Source organism: Dipteris shenzhenensis, chromosome 15 (genome assembly GCF_047967505.1).
Source record: "Dipteris shenzhenensis isolate YYH24624 ecotype China chromosome 15, Dip_SZ_1.0, whole genome shotgun sequence".
Taxonomy (NCBI): Eukaryota; Viridiplantae; Streptophyta; class Polypodiopsida; order Gleicheniales; family Dipteridaceae; genus Dipteris; species Dipteris shenzhenensis.
Window position 1 is genome coordinate 22,204,091 of NC_141610.1, and position 22,385 is coordinate 22,226,475.

Consider the following 22,385-nt stretch of genomic DNA (forward strand, 5'->3'; position numbering starts at 1 on the left):
TGGCTAGAATTAGTCCACAGTGTGTTATTTGCATGCAAAGTGCTAACAATTAATGGGTGCCATGGTGGTGCGCTTTAATTAATTGTTGCAGGTACTAGGAAGAGTAATTTTCCTAAGCGCAATGGAGCCTACCAAGAGTCTAGGAGGCGGTTTGCATGACCAAGTGCTTTGAATACTCCAGAGTTCCCCTTAGTGGCATGTAATTAGGAAAGTAAAGTAGAAATTGACAAGTGGCTTGTTGCCAAGAAGGGGAGCCTGAGAGCTCATGTAATTGAAATTCACGTTTGAATTTTGTATGAGCAGCTTCGACGCTGAACTCATGTATTCCTTCTTCTCTCAAGTAATAAAATCCTAAAGGGGGTCCAGCCCGATTGTTGTCATGGGCCCTAGTGTCTCTGTTGAGAGAGGGAGAGAAATGATAATGTCTCTCCTGTCTTTTACGAGTAAGGTTTCATTACGTGCATCTTCTAATACCGCAAAGCCTGGAGGTGGTTTCACATACACCTCTTCCAACAAGTCTCCATTTAAAAATGCTGCTTTTATGTCCAACTGATGGACTTTCCAATCCAAATGTGCAGCCATGCCAATAACGGTTCTTATGGTTATCATCCTGGATGTAGGAGCAAATGTCTCCTCATAATCAATGCCCTTTTGCTGAGCATATCCTTTGGCAACCAGCCTTGCTTTGTACCTGTCAATGGACCCATCGGGGTTCCGTTTGACCTTGAAAACCCATTTTGTACCGATGGCATGCTTACCTAATGGCAAATCTCCAAGTCTGATTTTTCTCTATGGACTGCAACTCATTGTGCATGGCTTGCATCCAATGCACATTATCCTTTGCTTCTTCAAAAGAGTCAGGCTCCTCTTCATCAAGAAGAGTCCCTGCATAAGCTGTCTAACTGAAATAGCCCCCCCTGCGTGCCTCATTGCACTACGAGTCGTTCCAGGCAATGGAGCCTCAAGCCTACTCTCCCTGAGAGTCTGAAGCAACCAATTTGGGACTGTTTTGGCTGCGTGTATCTCTTGAATCTCTTGCCTGAAAACTTCATCCACACCCTGAGGTGGTACTAAATCAGCCGGTGGCTGAATCTGGACATGTGGTTGCTGTAAATTCTGAGTTTCAGTGGGGGAACCAAATGCTATAGGAAGCATCCCCTCAAACACATCATCAGAAGAAGTTGGAGATAGCACAAGGAACATGTGTATAGACTGATGGAGGTGTACGGTCAACTCTATGGCAATCTGTTGTCAGTTGTACGGATGCACACTCAAGCTGTATGGATGGCTCTACGCAAGTTGTACGGATGGCTGATAAAAAGTGACCGTACAGTTATATGGCAGAGCAGGTGATACGACGCAAGACCACTGTACAGACGTACGGACAGCAACGTGAGTTGCTGGTTGGAGCAGGTGGTACAGCGCAAGACCACCGTACGTCTGTACGGATAGCAACATGAGTTGCTGGTCAACTTGCACGGGCTGAGGCTTGTAGTTGATGCGTAGGATTCTTGTAGGTACAGAGGTACAGAATGTTTGGGAGCTAACAGATGCAGGAGAGGAGATGGTCTAGGACTTCAACCTGCTCTGATACCAAATGATAGAAATGGGAGAGCGAGAGTAGGAAGCAAGAGAGAGAGTGCAGAATGTCAAATGTGCAATAGAATAGAGTAAAGCAATACAAAGGGGGGATAAGGTTTTGTCTAAGTGACAAACCTTATCCTTCACTAACCGTAGTTAGTGAACTAATTGTGGTTAGGGGGAAAAAACTAGAATTTATCAATAATTCTAACATAGAGCCCATAGACTTGCAATTGCTCCCATTGTCTGTACTTGCACAACATTCTCAGCTTGTGCAGTGATCCTGGCTCTTAGGACCGGGCACTCATTTGTTGTATGATTGGCCATGCAGTGTGGACACCAGACATTTTCTCGCCGTGGATAAGTCTAAGTTGGTGGTTGAGACAAGTGAAGCTTTTGTTCCATGGCCTGCATCATGTCTTCTTTTAGCTTCATGGTCATGGCCTCTAGGAGATATTCATTTGATGTTTCGGTAGTGGACTTGGATTTGCCCTTTTTAGAGCACTTATCTCATGCACTAGATCTGCCATCATCACTACTAGTGTCAGAGTCGATCATGCCATCCTTGATGTCAATGGCTGTCGCATGAGCAACACTGAACATTTCATAGCTGCTAATCTTTTTCATATCCTTTTAGATTTTCTTCCTTAGTCCCACAATGAACCAAGCCATGAGGTACTTTGCATCGGGGCGAGGGTCACATTTGGTGATTAACCTTTTCATCATGCCCAGGTATGTGCGTACATCTTCTCGATGGCCTTGTTCGATCTTGCCTAGTTGGAGAACGGGATCATTTTGTAGCCTCTCCATTTGAAAGCATCTTTTTAGATTTTGTTTGAAGTAGGTCCCATGTGGCTCACTCTTCCACTAGAGAGTCTAGGTACCATTCAGACACTTCATCAGTTAAGGCCATGGGAAATCAAGCCACCTTGGTTTCATGGGATTGATCTCCACCTGCTCGGCATGCATCATCAAAATGCTGGAGGAATTGGGTTGGATCTCCCCTACCATTATATTTGGAAAGTTCCAATTTTCCCAAGGGGCACCTGCCTTGATTGTTATTATTTCTTCGATTAAAGAAATTGTCAGCCTCTGCATCGAGGTCGATATCCCCAACATCATTACGCGATGGCGTCCTGCCATGTTGTGGCGTGGAGGAGTTAAAGGGATTTCTTGAATTTCAGAGGGGGATTTAGGGTAGAGGATTTTCAAAGGCGGTGGTTGCAGTGGAGTTGTATGTAGATTTGGCAAGCACTGGAGTCGAAGGCCTTGGCCGGAACGTAGCTGCATACAGATTGGGTGAGATTTGCAAAGGGTGTCTCTGCCACAAGTGCGGGTGTTGATATTGTTTTGTTTGGAGGGTTAGATTTGTGTTAGTGTTGTGGGAACCGTCATGTTAATAATGTGTCTAAGATTGTACCATATGTGTAGGGAAATGTGCCGGTGTAGATGGATCATCAATCGGAGGTCATAGCATAAAGATACGATCGAATTAGTGCGAAACGAGGCCCACACGAGGGCACGAATGAGGAGTGCTAGGGATGCCAAAACGGTGTGCAATGGGCTGGAAAAATGCCTCATAGCGTGGGGTTTCCATGTGTGAAATTTTGGCTCAAACGGGGTCCAGTTTGGGTCCCAAACGGGCGTGATACGAAGTGTTGAAGTACAGGTAAAATTGGCCTTGTGGGGGGAGGCTTGGACTTAAGGTTGGTGTGAATGGACTTTAAGTCCAATTGAGGGGTTTGAACCAAGTTAATTCCAGTTAGTCTAACTATCCTTTAACCCTAACTGTGGGTTAAAACTGATGACAGTTAGATAACTAACCACAATTAGTTAATGTAACCTAACTGTCCAATTAGTCTAACTAACTAGAAGTTAGACTAACCTAACTATGACTAACCTACAGTTAAACTAACTAGATTGGTACATCTAATCTAACCTAAGTTAGAGCTAACCTAACTTAGGTGTAAACTAACCTAGCTAGGGTTAGTCCTAGGGTCAAGTTAGGTTAGGTTAGATTAGGGTTTTTTAAAAATAAATAATAATTAATTTAAATTAATTTTTCTTAATTTTTTTTTTCGAGGGGGGGTGTCGCACGGCGGCTCAAGGGGGGGTTTTCTATAGCCGAGGGGAAGGAGTGTGGAGAGGAGGGGAGAGGGGCTGATGAGGGGAGGGGGAGGAGGCGAAGGAGGAGGCAAAGCGGGTAGGGAGGAGGGCACAGAGGAGGGGTGGGTGCTGTGCGCGGGCACCGCCTTGCCGACAGGCACCGCTGCCCTAAGTAGCAAGGGCTTAAGCCCTTGCTAATAGGGTGAGGAGTGGCCGACGAGGGGGAGTAGAGAGAGAGAGAGAGAGAGAGAGAGAGAGAGAGAGAGAGAGAGAGAGAGAGAGAGGGGGGGGAAGAGAGAGAGAGAGAGAAAGAGAGAAAGAGAGAGAAGGGGGGGGGAAAGGGAAGAGAACAGAGAGAGGAGGGGGGGAAGGGGGTGGTGGTGGAGGGGGAGATGGAGGAGGGAGGGTAGAGATACAGGAGGGGGGGGGAAGGGGGTGGTGGTGGAGGGGGAGGAGGGGGGGGGAAGGGGGTGGTGGTGGAGGGGGAGATGGAGGAGGGGGGGGTGAGGGTGGTGGAGATGGAGGAGGGGGGGGGGAGGGGGAGGAGGGGGGGGGCAAAAGGGGTGGTGGTGGAGAGGGAGATGGAGGAGGGGGGGGGGCGTGGTGGTGGAGATGGAGGAGGGGGGGGGAAGGGGGTGGTGGTGGAGGGGGAGATGGACGAGGGGGGGGGGTGGTGGGGGGAAATGGAGGGAGGGGAGGAATGGAGGGAGGGGGGGGAAAAAAAGGGGGGGGGGGAGTGGAGGGGGGAATGGTGGAGAGGGAGGAGAAAAAAAGGAAAAAAACTTGATGGACGGAAAACTTTGACAGAAATCCAAAGGAAGGAAGAGATGGTAACTTGAATGCTCTCCAAGTCTTTCTCGATGTAATGCGATTTTTGAGGACCAATGGATGGTGGGTGGATGGCTAGGTTATCTCGCTGCGAGATGGGCTCGAAGTAACTCACCATGTGAGGATGGGAGTAGGGTGGTGGTTGATGGAGAGGGAGGAGTGTCTTGCGAAGGGCTCAGAATGGGGAAGAGGATGGAGGCAAGATGTGAAAGAAAAATTATAAGAGGGATTGGTGCATTTTAATAGGGAAGGAGGGGGAGCTATGGATCTAGTCAAAACACATGTGCACCTTTGAATTTGTCCATGTTTGAGTAGTCAAATAGATGTGCAGCTTTGTATTTGTCCACATTTGACTAGGGAGGTGGTTTCAATTTTTCTTTTGTGTTATGGAATTTAGAACCTTTAATCATTGATTGCCCATAACTTTTGGTGGTTGTGTTAGAATGTGCTTCTGTAAAAAGGAGAAATGTTCAAAATTCCAAGCTCTACACTCTGACAACCATCACATGCTCTGATTTATTCCTTAAGGTGCTGTTTTTCTAGAAAACATGCATTCTCCTACAGTAGTAACGAAGAGTTTCAGCTAGGAAATTATTTTTTTATTTTTTACTTGAGTTGGAAAAATTTTAGCTCTCCTAGCTCTTGAGTGATATGTTCATGAAAGCTCGAACTAGTTTGTTTTTTACACATACCTGCGTATGTTTACTCATTACTTTTTTGGACCAAACATGCATGGTGACATGAATGCTGAGTTAATTGAAATTTGAAAACCTTCCTTGGCCAAAGTTAGAATTTGATTGTTTCTCTAAATATATACTCCTAAATAATGGTTTCTCTAAATAATACATCTAATTGATTCTTGAGGTTGCTTAAGGGGGTGACTCTGTATAAACCTTATATATTACGTGTGTTCAAGGCCTATTAAAAAATACCCTTATCTATAAATTTATCATGAATAAAACACACTCTTTTTCTATTCAATCTGTGAATATGACCTTTAATGATACCCTTTTTTATGTGACAAATGTGTAAAAAGGAAATTTTAAAAATTTCTTTTGTTGAACCCACATGCTACACTTACATATTTATGATTAACACCCTCCCCCCCCCTAGATTTCATATATGGTCCCACAAACCTAATTATGAGGAGAGAAGATTGATATTAGAAGCACTTGCTTGGCTATCTTGTATGAATGCTCCTACTCAAGCCACTAGGAGGAGGATAGGAACGAGTTTGAGTGGAACTAGAACATGTGTTACCAATTGGTATCCAATTCGTTGGATGCTTTGGGGTAGGTTTTCTGATTGGATAGCCATGTCCCTAAGCCATAGGTCAAAATCTCTTCAAACTGGTACCGTTTGACTCCACAATCATATGTGACTGCCTTTGATCAATGTGTTCCACATGAAAATACCATCCATATGACCATAATGCACTGTACTTTCTGTACTACACAAGGACATCATTAAAAAAATGAGGATGCATTTTAAGGCAATTGTGACCATGAATAACTTAATTGAGTCAAAAGATAAGAAGCTTACATGTACCATACATCTATGTGCAAATTCTCACTCTCTCTCAATTACTATCTCCCCATCATCTTTGACTTTATGAAGATCCTATCATAGCGCCAATCCATCGACATGTCTTTGGGGACAAGGGCAAGATCCCATGGATATGGTTGCACTCGCTTGTGCAAGATTCTAAATCTTGCCCTCGCATTTACTCATTTTTCTTTGGCCTCTTTAGACTTCTCAATCCATTTTTGCATCTCCTTGGTATTGAGGATACAAAACTTGTTGAATTTCACCCTTTGTACTTCACTCATATTTCTTTCAATATCTTTTCCTTGGGGAACCTCGATGATGGGCAACTTATCTTCTCATTCTCATCTTCTCATCTTGCTTGTGGTTTTTAAGACCAATAAGGTCATCCTCATTCTCCAATTCCTCATAATCCACATTGCTAGCATTGCCTTCTTCCTTAATCTCCTCATCAGTTGTTTGGATTGCAATGGTAGTTCAATTAATAGGAGGAACTTCTTTGCAAAAGGACCTTGAATTGTGAGCAACATCATATGTCTACTATGGATCTTTCTTCCATATCCCACATCTCCTAAGGTAGCTAACATTTTATGATTATAATAACTAAATACAAGCTTCTCAGTTTTGATCTTCTAGTAGCCTATTGCTGAAAGTTTTGTAGATGTACTTGTAGTGACTCCAAATCCTTTTGGGACCCGAGTTGGAGCATGGTTGTGACAAAATACCCATGGAAAGTGGATGTAGGAGTTTACAACTAGCACCGAGCTAGCACCATTCATCATCCACCATATTAGGGGAGAAACGGGGTCTCAAAAGAGCCTCAAATTAGTATTTAAGGAATTAGTAAGGAATTTGAGGGGTGTCCTAATGACATTGCTCCTTTGTGTGGCACAATGCCATGTGATGTCCAAAAGTCTAGTTTGTGGGTGGGGAGACCTCTAACCCAGAGTTTAGACCCATGATCCTCACTCTTAACCATTGATATGATCTCAAAGGGATACATTTAAATTTGTGGCCACTAGATCAAGGTGTAGACTAAGGGATACCATCAAAAGATGGAGGGATAATATGTAAACCCTTGATCAATGAAAAGATCTTATGGATGATTAGATTTAAGCCATACATCAAGCAATAGATCCAATGGAGGATATCAAAGGAGGAAGCAACAAGATCCCAACCATCGATTTGCAAGATAATCTAAGTGAGGAGAAAAAACAAAAAGATTCTTAAATTTGTGCCATTCATTATGTGCAAAGATCTCCACCCTCCATCAAGAACCGTCATCTCCATCCCTCTAAAATTTGCCTTAATCCTAGCCGCTGATTTGAATCTTTCATCTCCAAGATAGATCTACACAAGATCCAGTGATTGAAAAAGTTTCACAATTTTATGAGCATTACGTATAGTCTTCTTGAACCATTGTACATTCTTATACCGAATCTTTTAGTACCAAGCTCAAGGTGTAAGTGTAGCACATTGATGCATGTAATAATAAGAGAAAATCTCTGTATAGTAGTCTACTAGCCTTTTCACAATTCTTTGTATTGTCCATGACAATCTACACAACTTTGTCTTAGCCTATCGCCCTTATGATTTGGTAAAAATACTTGCTATGTAAACCCTAAACTTCTTTCAATTTTTGAATCAATGGAATTATGAATGTCTCTCCTATCGATGACCAAATCATTGCATTCAACAATAGGTATCTTTTTATATTCATCCATCCATCTAAAACAATTGTGCATCATGTGTTATGTGAGTCTTCAAAATACTGTGGTTGATGTGACTCTTTGCTCGACATATGCTTTGTATACTATAATTGTTTGCAAGGCACTATAACTAGAAGGTATGAAACCTACCATTTTACAAGATGTAATTCCATTCAACTTGTATGCAATGTTATCAACCATACTCAATAGATAACCAAAACAAAAACTTGATTGACACCATCTCTAGGTCCCTATTCCAAATACCCTCTAATATTGATGGTTGTCTCATGGTATGATTTTTTCACTCATACTAATAACTTTGGTTCTATGCAATTTAGATGTCAGTGTTTTTAATTTATTGATTGAGACATGCTTACACCAATACTCTAGAAATGAGTCTGAGTAGCCTCACTACTTAGTTTATATATTGGATTTGAGCTTGTGTTGGAATTGTGGTAGATGTGACATTGGAACTATTGCTTACAGCTTGCCGAATTTTTCTTTTCCACCTTTTTTCCACTTGATTTTAGTGTATCTCTTTATTGTTAAGAAGTTACATGTGCCCCTCAACCATGTAAAAGTGCAATTTTTTAAAAACCTCATTTTTAGGAGCTTTATGGATGTGACACATGTAGAGAGTGAGCGATAGAACGTCGTGAGAGAGAGAGAGAGAGAGAGAGAGAGAGAGAGAGAGAGAGAGAGAGAGAGAGAACATGTCAATTTTATATATTATACATACATGACATAGGCTTAAGTTATCTCTATTATTACCATGCTTATGTATGAATAGACTAAACATATATTATTGGGGTTGTTGCTTGCAATGTTCTCCAACATGTCTACCGAGTATAGTTTCATCCTTTTTGAGATTGCATCCCCAAAGGCATTCAAGTTTTTAATTCCTCAACACAAGAATTTGAATTGTAATAAAAGTGCTTGAAGACTTGGAATGTTTCTCCAAATTTGTAGTGATTGATCAATCCCACACTATAGTATGTGGATCTGGATGAAATAGGTACTAATTTGTTGTAGTACCATTGAGTTGGTTACCTTGGATGAGATGGTCGAGAACATATTGTCTGTAATACTCCGTATGAAAATGAAAGAGTGTACATGCTGCTTTGAAGCAAGCGTCCCCAATTAACCATATGGACAACATTCTATGTTCTCCCTCTGGGCATGAGAAGTATATGGATCGGGATGAAATAGGTACTATAGTATGTGGATCGGGATGAAATAGGTATTACTTTGATATAGTAGCATTGAGTTGGTTACCTTGGATGAGATAGTCGCGAACATATTGTCTATAATACTCCATATGAAAATGAAAGAGTGTACATGCTGCTTTGAGGAAAGCATCCCCTCTGGGCATAAGAAGTATGAACAACATTCTATGTTCTCCCTCTGGGCATGAGAAGTTTCTATAGAATGTCGTTTGTAATTCGTAAGTACTCGCAAGAATGCGATTAACAAGACTCATCTATTGAAAGGCCAAAACATGGAATCGTCGTCTGCGATTGCTAAAGCATACTGTGTTAATAACGTCGTCTCACGTATCGTGAACATGCAACTTCTAATTATAGGCAGGTGCATAGTTATTACAGAAATGACGATCCACCGCTTCAATCAGCCTGGCGGCAACATGTCCTGCAAACGTCGAAGAGCCCTCCATGATCTGCCGCACATTACACAAAACAACAAAGATTGAAAGTCAGTCTAGAATCTACTTAAATGAAGACAACCCTCCTTCTCATTTGAGAGAACTCACCGTAACGTGGAGGACGAAAGTTTGAAGGATTATGAGACAGTATACACTAATTATGCGGCAGAGTGGGGAAGTGCATCCAAGGCTTCCACTTGCCCATTATGCTCAGACTCTTCCAATATCCGTCGAGGTAAACGTGATTGTGGATCTTTTCATAGTCAGGATGACTTATGGGAACAGAGGTAGAGGTTGGCTTTGTTTTGATTCTGGTGGACCTGTTTCCACGCAGGGGTGAAAGCCACACCCAAGTCCCCCTCAGAGCCATCGGTGGCTGTGAGGTTGCCAAACCGCCACCCTCTTTCCAGTTCACGCGCAAAAGCTATTCTTTCATGCGACTGTCCTTTGTCTCTTGCGCCTGACCCTGTTTCGCCTGCGCCTGGAGCCTGTGGAATCCGTAGAAGAGAGCAGATTGGATGGAGGTTTAGAGCACGGCCACATGCATGGATGTAAAATGAATGTTTCGATCTTTGGAGATTTGGCCACATGCATCGTTGAAACGGACCCGCCATTCATTCGCTGAAAATGGATGCTTTGGATGTGGGATAGAGGTGCCGATCATCTGAACCCCTCGCCTTAACTCAACACTTGTGCTCGTTGTGCCCATGGGAACAAATCCAAAATTGGAGGCTCCTCCTCCCAACGGAACTGTACCGCTGATGGGATCTAATTCCAGAGGAGTTTTGGAGGGCATGTAAGTGTGCTCTTAGCTTACGTTGCAAGCAACACTTAGGAGGCCCAAAGGATCCAACAAAAAACCATGGATCCATTCTGCCAGTGTCTGTTCCATGCGCTATTTCTTGCTCATTCCCTTCTCACATGGGAACCAATCACCATCTGTTCCTTCTAGCTTTGAAATGGGCCATTTCTCCTTGTGTGGAAACAGGTCCTGTGTGTGGCACTTATGCCCACCAGACATCTCATGAATGATGGGAATAGAGGTTGAGGTTGTCCTTGAAGAATAAAATTATCGCTTATGTGTGAAGTGACGTGATTATGACCAAGACGATACTTCACATGTACACATGACATGCTTCTCTATTCTCGAATGACACATGAGCAACTTATATGTTTTTCGAGTTTTTCTAAGTTTCTCCACATGGCATGCTTCTCTATGTAATGATACACAGCTAGCTTAAGATTTTCCAATTTGTGGGTGCTTAAGAGTAGAGGCAATTCATGGACATTATTATTCTCGTATATGATGTAAATTTCTTAGGTGTTCCTTAGAGCCCATGTCTTACTAGTAATCATCTTCAAGATTAAAGATATTCAATGTAACTAAAAAATAGCGAGGCTATTATGCTTGGGCTTATGAAAAGTTTACTACACAAATGAGATAACAAATATAATGTGTCTAAATCAAACACTATGTGAGGAATATCACTTGGATATTAAGCTAGATATCATAATAAGTCTAAATTAAATGCTAAGTGAGGGAATTCATGATTAAACACCTTAGGGAGAGGGTAGCACTAAGTGCAAGGGATGAAAAATTTGGGCTTCTATTTTAAATAGGGTTAGCATGGGATCTTTGTAATTCACATTCTAGTCCCATTCTAAGGGTCTTAGCACAAGAATGGAAATATGTGAGTATATTTCCACTTTACTACTAGTGGCAAAAGCCCATTTCCATGCAATGTGTATAGGTAGGGTCTAGGACTAAAATTTTGCTCTTATATTTAGACCTATTATAGCTCAATTTGGGATTTGGGATGAGTTGATTCATGATGAAAAACAATTCAATTGGTTCAAAATCTAACATGAAACACTTAAGTTTAGAATAGAATGGACCTTGAGGACTACAAATCTTGGTATTATGATAAGGACCAGAGTGGATTAAACCACATGGGTTTCCATTGTGAACCTTAGGAATTTGGATTTACAAAAAGATGAGAGAAAAAGCATATACTATTATTGTAGGTGCTCCTTAGGCCACCATAGATTAGCATACACCTTATGGGGTTTAGAACCTTAAAAAATGGAATAGGATGTTTATGGGTTGGATTTTGTAATTAGACTAATGTATTCCCATTTGAACCCCATGGCATAATGATAGCCTCATATGTTATCACCATCATAACTATGCTCCTTAGAAGTTAGAGTCAAGTTGTTACTAATACATCATTTTTGTGTATGTTAGGAGAGGTGTTGGTTGACAATGGAGTTGCAACTTGTAGAATCACAGACTCTTAGAATGTTTCAATTTGCACTTTAGATTAATAGATATGGAATGAGGTTGACTAATGATGCAGAGGATGAATGGGTTCTAAAGATCAATAGCGACAGAATGAAGGGCCCAGCACATCTACGACGTTATTTCCTCAGATACTAAGGTCAAAAGCATGGGTCATATGATAAATTGGTTGTAATAATTTGGTGGTAGGGAAACAAACTACCCATGATACCTATTTTCCTTGCATAGTGAGGTCAAAAGAATAGGAGCCCATCAATGTATGGAGCCATCTTTGTTATCTTTATGTAGGAACACTAGTGGAATACCTTGTTTCCATGCAAGGATGGATGACATAGGAATCCGCTCTAAGTCTTTGACATGTAAATATAAGAGGTTGAGATGTTTAGAGAGAGAAGAGAGAGAGAGAGAGAGAGAGAGAGAGAGAGAGAGAGAGAGTTGGGGATTTGAGATGGGGTGGAAATGCCCTACATTTGAGGCTTCCCTATAATTGTAGTTAAATTGGAGTGATCTCGCATGTTAGGAGAGCTCCCTCGAACTCAGAAAATATATGGAAAATAAGGTGGGAACAACGAGTTCAATTGGAAATTGGTGAGCTCTATCTAGGGAGGAGTTAAAGCCCTAATTTTGAGTTCATAGAAAATTTTTTGGAAGCCATAGAGTTGCACTTCTTTTGTAAATAGAATTTTAAATTGTGTGAAAACTTGCAAGTTGATGAGATTCTATCTCCACTTTCATTTTTTGTGAAGAGCGTTGGTAGATTGAGTGAGGAGGGGCTGATAGATAGACAGATAGATAGAGAGATAGATAGATAGATGGAACAATAGATAGATAGGTACCTTCATGTTGAGCATGAAGATGTGGTGGTGATCATGGATGAAAGGGGATCTCACTTACTAGCAATGTTCAGAGAAAGTAAAACTTTCTCTTTATGAAAGCAAACAACCCCTTTTCTCTACATAATTAACCCTTTTCATACGATGAGTGACCTTAGGGAGTCCCTTTTCTCTACATAAACAATCCTCTCTCTTAAACCCACGTGCTATATGTACACATGATGAGTGGGCTTGGGGAGTTAGAGACTAGGGAAGGGCAACCGGCTCTATAAGAGCGTTTATGCACTGGTCCACTTGTGGGCATGCCTAAGGGCAGGTTCACACCACCCGCCAAAAGTGGAGAGGAGGGGCATCCACGTATGTGGTCCAATCGGAGAGTAGGAACTGGACGCCTAAGATGGGTAGTGAAGCTCGCCCACGCTTTTGGGCGTCCATCCAAAAAAGGGTGCGAGATGCAATTATTGGTGATTGAACACTCGTGGCCTGCCCCACAAAAGATCTCCTTACCACTACACTAATCAAAATTCCTTGTAATAAAATGACAGCCTTTTTTGTAAGACCTGATATAGGCTGGTGTGATCTACAGTGTCCGCCCGGACATCTTCTTTTTCTTGTGCTCCTCCACGGCTGGGTGGTGTGAACCCGGCCGGCGTAAGGCTGAAGGACGAGCAAGATTCATCCGCGCCCACAATCCACCCATGGTGAGGATTCATTTATTGAGTGTGCAAAGGGCATAGAATGTATAAAACGGCCTAAGGATGAGTGAGGTGGGAGGAAATGAGTGATTGAAGGAAAGAAACATAGACAGATAGATAGAAAGATTGAAAGAAAAAAAGAAAGAAAGATACCTTGGTGTTGAGCATGAAGATGTGGTGGTCACCGATGGTGGCACCGTTAGCGTGGAGGAGGTCCAAGCGCAGCTCATGCAGAGCACCCACCACCTCCATCAAGCTATTTCTTCTCTTCTTCAATGTCACCTTTATATTCACCTCGTCGTCTACTATCCTCACGTCCACCTTCGTCCCATGCTGCGAGCTCCTCTGTAGCCACGAGCTCCTCAGCTGCTGCATCGACATCCCTTCCCCCCCCCCCCCTCCTCCTTTGTTGCAGCTGCTCCCCCCCCCTACCGTCCCCGCCTGATCATACTGTGAACTGCTCTCCATGTCCGTCGCCACCCCACCTTTATTCGCTCCGTTGCTCATCTCCATCCCTTTCCTCCTCTTCACCCCCAGCTCCCCCCTCCTCTTCTCCTGCACCAGTAGCTGTAGCTCCTGCACCGTCCTCTTCAGCTCCTTCACGTACTCGATCGCATCCTGCACTATCGACGCCCTGTCCGCCTGCATGCAGTACAATCCAGCAGCCCCGTCAGCCAGCAGGCACCTCCCGGTGCGAGCCTTAGGCACGTTCTACACTACGTAAATATGATCATACATTCAACCAGCCATGCCCGCTATAGACTTCATTCATTTAAAAATAAGGGAACACTTTTCCTCCCGCGAAAGAAACTTACAACCTCTGCGAGACGAATGTACATATAATGGGCAGCCGCTGGAATGATTAACATCAAGTTCATGAGATCGGGAAGCCGCGATAATATAATGCATGTACCGTGATGATGTACGCGGAGAGCAAAACGATTTGAACCGCAGCTAAACATTCTAGATTCCACGTGGCACGTACCTTCGTTGGATTAGGAACAAGGCCCCTAAGAGTTTGATACTTTTCGTTGAGGTACTCCCTCCTTTGCCGCTCTGTGGCAAAATGATTGATGCCCCTAGGTTCTCCAGCTTTTGGAAGAGCGCTGTCGCGCTTGAAATCAAATAGGGAGCTTGCGAATTGCCGTCCCTCGTCGTTTAAGGTAGGTTCTTTGTCCTCTGCATCTAGGTGATGAACTAAAGTTGAGCTGGTAGAGTTTGTATGTGTAGAAGGAAGATTTTGCAGAAGGTGCTTTAGGGAAACTGGGTACGGTGCAGATGGAGGCTGCTCAAAAACATGCGGATCATAGGTTGGAGGATTGTGATAGATCGAATCTCCTGTTCCAGCAACGTTGTAGACTGGTAGCATTCCAACACTGGCCACTTGTTTCCGGACTGATTCAGCCGTAGAGGATGCAGCTCCAGGCACGGAAGAAGCACCGCAACGAGGAAGTTGCAGTAGGCTCAACAGTTCCGACTCGCCGGGGAATTTTGTACCAGAGAAACCAGAGCTGTTGATTCTTTCTGGAGGAAGAGGAGCAGGATTACTGAAGATGGACGTGAAGGTAGGTGATTGATGATCAGCAGGGCATTGGAGAGCTTGATGCTGTTGAAGGAGCAGCATCTCCTGCAAGACATGGATGTTTTCTTCCCAGCTCGCGGCTGCGGCTGACTGCTGCTGGGTTGGGGAAGGAGCTTGCTGGTGCTGGTGCTGGTGCTGTTGCTGCTGGAGCATGTCGTGCAAAAGTTGGCCATTATCGTCGAGCTCAAAGTCCAAGGGCTGGTGGCCGAGATCATGGCTTATGACAGACTCCCCTGTCGGAAGTTCGCTAAGGGGAGTCAAGCCCGATCCCTTTAGCTGCCGGTCTAAGGACTCATCCAGTCCTAAGAAGCCAGACCCGCAAGTTACTGCCGTATGATCACCCGTTTCATCTATGGAGAACGCCTCACTAGCGCGGGCAAAGTAGCTTGTATCCTCATAAAGGGAGCTCCCCGCACCATAATGCTGCATTTTGCGGCACAACCGTGTACTTCAGCTTAGTCGAGGCAGACCAATTAGGTTGGACCTTTGCGTAGCCTTGCAGAGCTACTCCCAAATGCGCACCTGCCAAATCAAAGAACCCGAATTAGTTCAGATCACTTGATTCGCTCATGCATACTTAGCCTCGTAAGACTTGTGACTCGTGTTACCTCTCTATCCAATCCATTATCCCTAAAGCAGTCATTGGCATACCCTACTTAGTACTCTTGCAGGAATCCTGACAAGTCGCCTAACCTTCGGGCAAGAGATCTAATGATCCATACCCACTTCATCTGCCTTTATCGTTGTCCGAAGAGATCCATTTGCAAGGTTTCCGGCCAGTCTGTTCTGACTCGACAGCCTTGATTCTCACGTCAATCTCCGAGACGAATGAAACGGTTCTTTTGAGCTGTGCACTGGAACACGATCTTTTACGTTCTCAATCAGATTACACTGGAAGTGGTATTCAATCATTTTCATCGACTCATTTGGGAACGAGGATTTCATTTTGCGGTCATGGACAGAACGTGAACAAATAAAAGAATGGGCAACAATGAGACTTACGAGCGATGAACAATATCAAACTGGATACGGATTCGGAAGTCGTTGCACATAATCCACTCTGTTCGCTAGCTTCACAAGAATGCCTGATCTTATCTCTCGTTGGGCGGAGAGCTTTGTGAGGTTTCACTTCCGACGGCACTGGAAACAAATTTTTTGATACACATCTCTTCGGAAAAGAGTGACTTAATGAAGATAAAAGTGCGTCAGGTTGTAGGGCGGTGAAGATGAAAAAGAAGGAGAGAGAGACGGTTATGAGGGCGCCTGAGAGAATTCGTAAAAGATAAAAGGCAAGGACCACCCGTGTGCACGCGCCGCCGTGAACATGAGAGGGGGGCAGGTGCAAGAAGAAGACAGCTCGCGGGAGTTACTCATCATTCTGGGCTCAAGGTAGGGATCACCATCGGCACGGCTTGTTGAGTTGGTACCAGAGTCTGGGAAGGTAGGGACGACGAAGGAGAAGAACGAAGAAGGAGAAGAAGAACAACAGAGATGGCTACAGGCTTTGAGCTGCTCCTGGGGCGGCTTCGATTGGTTGTATGATCAAGCACTATGCGAGCTCATGACATCAAGTTCGAGTCGATGCTGCAGGAGCCGACTGCAATCGCTGGTGATGATAAGGTGTTGGTGCTGCCAGTTCTGGCCAGTTTTGCAGCTAGCTTCGCTGATCTCTGACGATGACGATACCCAGATCTATCCGATATCGTGGGCATCCGCTGCCACTCTTCGACGACGGTCGTCCAGCACCTGGTCGGCCTACGGCAGCGCGTGGTAGTACTTAGTACTTACCCAGACCTTGCGGCTGTAACCGATTCTCGCATGGGCAGACCTAAGGTTTTCGTGGGTAGGTTGAAATCTGTTTCCAGGCACTCAAAGAGGCGCAGGAGAGTCTGAGAGAGAGAGAGAGAGACAAGGAGCCACATGAGGTTGCAATCTTGCAGCGATAGAATGTTGCACTGGAAATTTGCATTCGCTTTACGATTGAGAGAAGTTAACTGAGCTCGGTCGAACGATTTTGGCACGAGCTGCAACACCCAATTTTGCCCGTAAATCTAGAATGGCAAAGGAGATGGATGCTGGCAGCTGGATCTGGCGCAAGCTGAGCCAGTTACACAGCACGGACTGGTCTGCTAAGGGTGGCGGAGTGCGAGCAGTTTGCAAGTGAGGTGAAAGCAAAGACTTGCACGAGAAGAATATAATTGCGAGAAGGGTAAGGGAGGGTGCAGGTCGTCGATATCGAGGAAAGGGACCAAGAACGTAATCAGGCGGGTAGGCAGGAGATGAACCTGCAAGAGCTGGGGCTGCAGCAAAGAAAAGAGAAAAGAAAAGAAAGGAGCAACGGAGGCACAACTTGTGCCTCCCTCATGCGCGCTCCAAATCCATCGCTCAGGGGATACGAGCTCCTTTTATCTTTCGTAGTTTTTGCTCGAAGGTTGACAGCAATCTGTAAGCTTCGCCAACAAGCAAATTTTTGTAGCAATATAGCTACGTTGATGTTGATTAGAATGGGATCATGTCAAAGGTGTGTGAGGTAACTTCCTTGATAAATTATTGATTGTGTCCTCTTCGGAGAAGATGGAGTCAACGGTCTAAACCCAATTCCTGAGATCGCCAAGAACCTCGTCCTGCGTTTGTTGAATTCCTTGGTTGTTGTTTTGAACAGTTTGCTAAGACTTTGCATCAAGCTCACATTATTTAGCTGGAGCTCAAGAATTAGGCTTAATTTTCATTCGTGGCTAATCTAATTCAGTTGTTATTCAGCTGCAGATGCTAGTCCCACATTATTTAGCTGGAGCTCAAGAAAAGATCATCCTGCTTATCGTATCTCCATTCTATCTGTTTGATTGCTTCGCGGGATACTTGCTGAATGGAGCCTCTTATTCCCAGAAGCAATCTTCAATGCTGAAAGTGAAAGGACACTTTAGCTTGAGGGTTCGTCTAGCAGGCCGCCCAGAACCGTAGTCGCCAATCGACCATATGTATAAGTTCATTTTGCCGAAATTTGTGGTACCGTTGCTTAAAGGAAAATTGTTTACGCTGCAGAACATTTCGGAGAAGCCGCAAAGTCAGGTAGTTCATTGTTCCAAATATGTCAACTTTTATTCAAAACCAAGATATGTCGCCGTACTCAAACCAATAAGTCGCGCTCAAAAACATGTGACGGAAACAATGTAACGATAATTTCAAGGAAGAGGTAATCTTGAGGGAATAGCTTTTTTTATTTCAAAGCACCTCAACGTCACTCGTATATACCATGGCCTTCCAAATATTTGCCAATTGGCTTATTAGGATAACCAACAACGCCTTGCAAGGCACCCTGTACACACATTGCCAATGTAGGTGAGCGTAGAGCAAATCGAGATAGTGAGAGGATAGTGATAAAGCAAGTGCTTTTGGATGTAAAAGATAAGAAGAGAAAGCAAATGACTTTTTCAATGGCTTTGGTCTTAAAAAGCTAAATTTGTTCATAAATGGCAATTTGAAATTTGAACTTTTCTTTTTAAACACATGGAAATCTACAAGTGTTTCAATCCTCCACTATAGCAATGGCCTCTAATGCTAATAATTACACATCTTGTGACATAAATTCAATGATCTATGAGCTATATAAGGACATGCCTTTAGCATTATATATCTTGATCAACTTGAATAGAAGGTCCACACATTGTAAGTCAAATCTATTCAAATTAGAGGAATTCTGTTCACACACTACAAGGTATTGGTCGGTTCCGACACTAATACCGATGAAACTAACACTATTTTGTTTTTTTTCCATGGATGCAAAGCGTCGGAATATCATCGATATATCCGTCAGTTAATGTGTTTCGATATTATTGTTGGTATATACTAACAGAAAAAGTGTTAGTATATACTGACATTGGGAAAGTGAAGCTTTAAAAAAAAATTGTGGCATAGAATAGGGCTTGTTTCAACCCCATTCCCCCCCACTATTGTTTGTATTTTATTAAAAGGTAATAGTTACAACATGCTCATGCAAAATTTCCTAAAACTCTCTAATCATCATGTCTTATATATTACAAAATTTCCCTTAGGGGAGATACAAGATGGCAACATTGCCGAAGGTATACTAAATACAAAATGGCAAAGTTATTGAAGGTATACTATTATAAAATGGCAACATTGATGAAGATATACTACTGCAAAGTGGCAACCTTGCACAACAACACAAAGCAACTATAGATGCGCTTCATAGATGTGCAAAATAGCGGGCGTGTCTATAGGCACTGTTCAAATAGAGAAATTACGGGCGCGTCTAATAGCGCATCTATTGGCGCATCTATTAGCACGTCTATTAGCACGTCTAATAGTGCGTCTAATAGCGTGTCTATTAGCATGTTTATTAGCGTGTCTACCAACGCGTTTGCATTGTGAATTGGATGCGGATTTAGATGCGGATTTAGATGCAAAATAGAGAATACAAAAAGTGAGATTTTGGGACAGCCTGATAAATGTACATCACTGCTTTCCAAACATTGCCCATGATTACCAAAGCACGTAATTTTAACAAAAATATCAATGCTTTTTTGCAAACCCATGCCACATATATAAAAATTAAGTGAGGTGAGGAGAATGAAACAATATGTAAAATAGTTTTGCCAATATCAATGATGGGCTACGGTTCAATCTCATCCTCAATGAGATCAACCCTTGCCAAACTATCTACTTCAAAATCCAAACCAGTGTTGAAATCTACGAATACATTCAACCCACTACTACTTGTGCTGCTCATGTGCTCATAGAAATCAGCATCACCAATGGTAAGCTTGTCCTCACGGGTACTAGCCTCAATATTTGTATCTCCTATCTCATGATCATCCTCCTCTCTCGTATCACGGTCATCATCACCTCCATGGCCATGATCATCCTCCATACGCTCCATATTAGTAAATGTACTATACATCACTTTGGAACGTGGCGTAATAGGTATGACATGCCACCATTGTTTGATAGACAACCTAATTCAAACACAAATATAATCATGTTATTTTCCTTGCATCGAAGGTATCAAATATTTAAAAGTGAGTATTTTTATATGTGTACAATACCTGTTCACATTGTTGCGGTAGTACTAGTGTGTCCTTACTTTGCCAAAACTTTGTGGAGTCAATAGTTACAAAGCCACTTGCATGGCGTTTGATTGTTGCATTAGGGCCTCTTTCCACCAAGTCCTTAAACCACTTTACATCCAAAACATACACAAAGAAGCGTCGAAAATCAAGCTTAATAATATCTTGGATTATGCCACAATAATCATCCATGGCTCCATTGGCTCCCTTAAAGCTAGCAATGATGCCGTAATCTTGTGTGTTTCTCTTATCATCAATTCGTTGTGTTTGAAAATGCTTGCCCTCACACCATATAGCATTGAACATAGTATTCTACACCAAGACAAAATCAATTAAATAAGCAATCTAAATGATTGAAAGCTCCTAACTTATGCATAACATTCTATATACCGACCTTGCTCATGCATCCCCTAGCATACTCCCATTCTTCCATTGTGATATGCATCCCCTCATCTCTCTTTGCTCTCTCCATTTCGTCAAGTAGCCAATCCACATGAATATCCTTTGGAAGTGCTCTTAGATACTGAGGGTATGGCACATGAGATCCGTGGTGTGTACAAAAGAGGACCCTTTCTTCTTGTCTCCTTGCCTTTGCATCCTCGTATCTTGTCACCCATCTTTTCATCACATCACAATTAAGCATGCAATAGAGGTTGATATTATTAAGCAACTCTGTGTCTATTACTTTGCTGCGTCCTTTCCCTTGAGGCACAATAGAGGTCATCCTTAGGTCTTCATCATCTCTCCATAGTCGTGGGAGAGAGCTATCCACATCAACAAGAAACTTAGAAATATATACAAGTGATTCTTGTACTAACCAACCCTCGGCCATGCTAACTTCGGGTCTTGCATTTTGTCTCACGAAACCTTTCAAGGTCTTCATGAAGCACTCGAGGAAGAACAACCATCGTGCATGTACAGTTCTGCATATAGCAATGTCATCCACCAAATGCACTATGAGATGTAGTTGGCTTGTGAGAATAGAACGTGGAAATGTCTCTTCCACTAAACAAACCACCTCCACTGACATAACTCAAGAATTCTCAAGCATGGTGGGATCTATTTCCTTTGAGCTCACATACCTAGAAAGGAAAAAGTATGCAATATTAGCAATATGAACACCTTGCATCCTGTAAAGTACCTCACAAGCTCACCCATCTTGTAAATACAATATTCACATTTTGTATCCTATAAAGTAACTCACAAGCTCGCCCATCTAGTAAATACAATCCTTCACGTCCTTCGATGCATTGCGAGAAATGCTAGTAGGTAGTATGAACTGAACACATGAGGAATGGTTGATTAGTTGCTTCTAATTCACTCACAAATTTGGAAGGAAAAATATATTATGCACATAAAATACTTACTTGGAGCATCTTGTGCCAATCATGAGATTTCAAATGCAAGCCATATAATTGCTCTACACCTCTTTTCTTACTCTTTGGGAAGGCCCCCTTCAAACACCTCATGCATCCAATGGGAGTGCGAATGGTAGTAATAGTGCGCGTCACCGCCACCATCTCTAGCTTTGATAACCTTCACGGTGCACGAGGTAAAAAAAGACGCCCATTTGGTCTCTCTTATGGCCAAGCTTCACGCATCCTCCCTGTGGTGTGTAGATCCTCCCTTATGCCTGTAGAATCTTGTGTCCCATTCAAATGTTCCCAAATGGTAGATGCCACATTCTTGAGGCCATATAATTGCTCTTTGGAAAGGCTCCCTTCAAACACCTCGTGCATCCAGTGGGAGTATGAATGGTAGTGATAGCGTGCTTCATTAACACCATCTCTAGCTTTGATAACTTCCACGGTGCACGAGGAAAAAAAACACGCCCATTTGGTCTCTCTTATGACCAAGCTTCATGCATCCTCCCTGTGGCGCGTAGATCCTGCCTTATGCCTGCAGAATCTCGTGTCCCATTCAAATGTTACCAACCAAATGGTAGATGCCACATTCTTGAAAATATGCATGGGATCAAGCAAGTGATTGATCTTGAGGTGGGACCAATATGGTAAACGATAAAAGATGGAGTATCTAAACAAAAGAAAGTGTCAGCGGGCAATATTTATTTCAAGCCAAGATAGCACACAATAGTTACAAACCCTTATCGGCTCATGCCTAGTGGTGGAGGAGTCGTGGAACTGTCCCAAATTCTCATCCAATCTTCCGTAGTGAGTGATTGTGGGGGGATTTCATTCCAAGGAGCGACATATCTAGGATGATCAGGTGGGAGAAATCGATGGTGATTCTCATAGATGACCTTATTCAATGCGTCTACCCATGAGGCAACTAGTGAAGGACCACAAACAAGACATGCATGGTAACCTGATGTAGTGAGACTTGAACAATAGACATAATTAAGAGTTGAAGGTGGGTTTAGGGTGCCACATCGGTTGCCTACTCATAATTAAAAGTGCAATGCTTACCTGAACACTCACCATAGCCTGGTAAGTCATGCAT

General features: G+C 43.0%; 1 protein-coding gene across 1 annotated transcript; it reads right to left on the reverse strand.

Moving 5' to 3' along the window:
- Positions 1-9,342: 9,342 nt before the first annotated feature.
- Positions 9,343-15,343, reverse strand: LOC147893542 (transcription factor bHLH91-like). Its single transcript, XM_087386307.1, has 3 exons — positions 14,242-15,343; positions 13,410-13,898; positions 9,343-9,444 (listed from the first exon to the last, which is right to left on the reverse strand). Exons 1-3 carry the CDS (start codon positions 15,265-15,267, stop codon positions 9,343-9,345), a joined length of 1,617 nt encoding a protein of 538 aa, XP_087242433.1. The 5' UTR covers positions 15,268-15,343.
- Between the last annotated feature and the right edge of the window lie 7,042 nt (positions 15,344-22,385).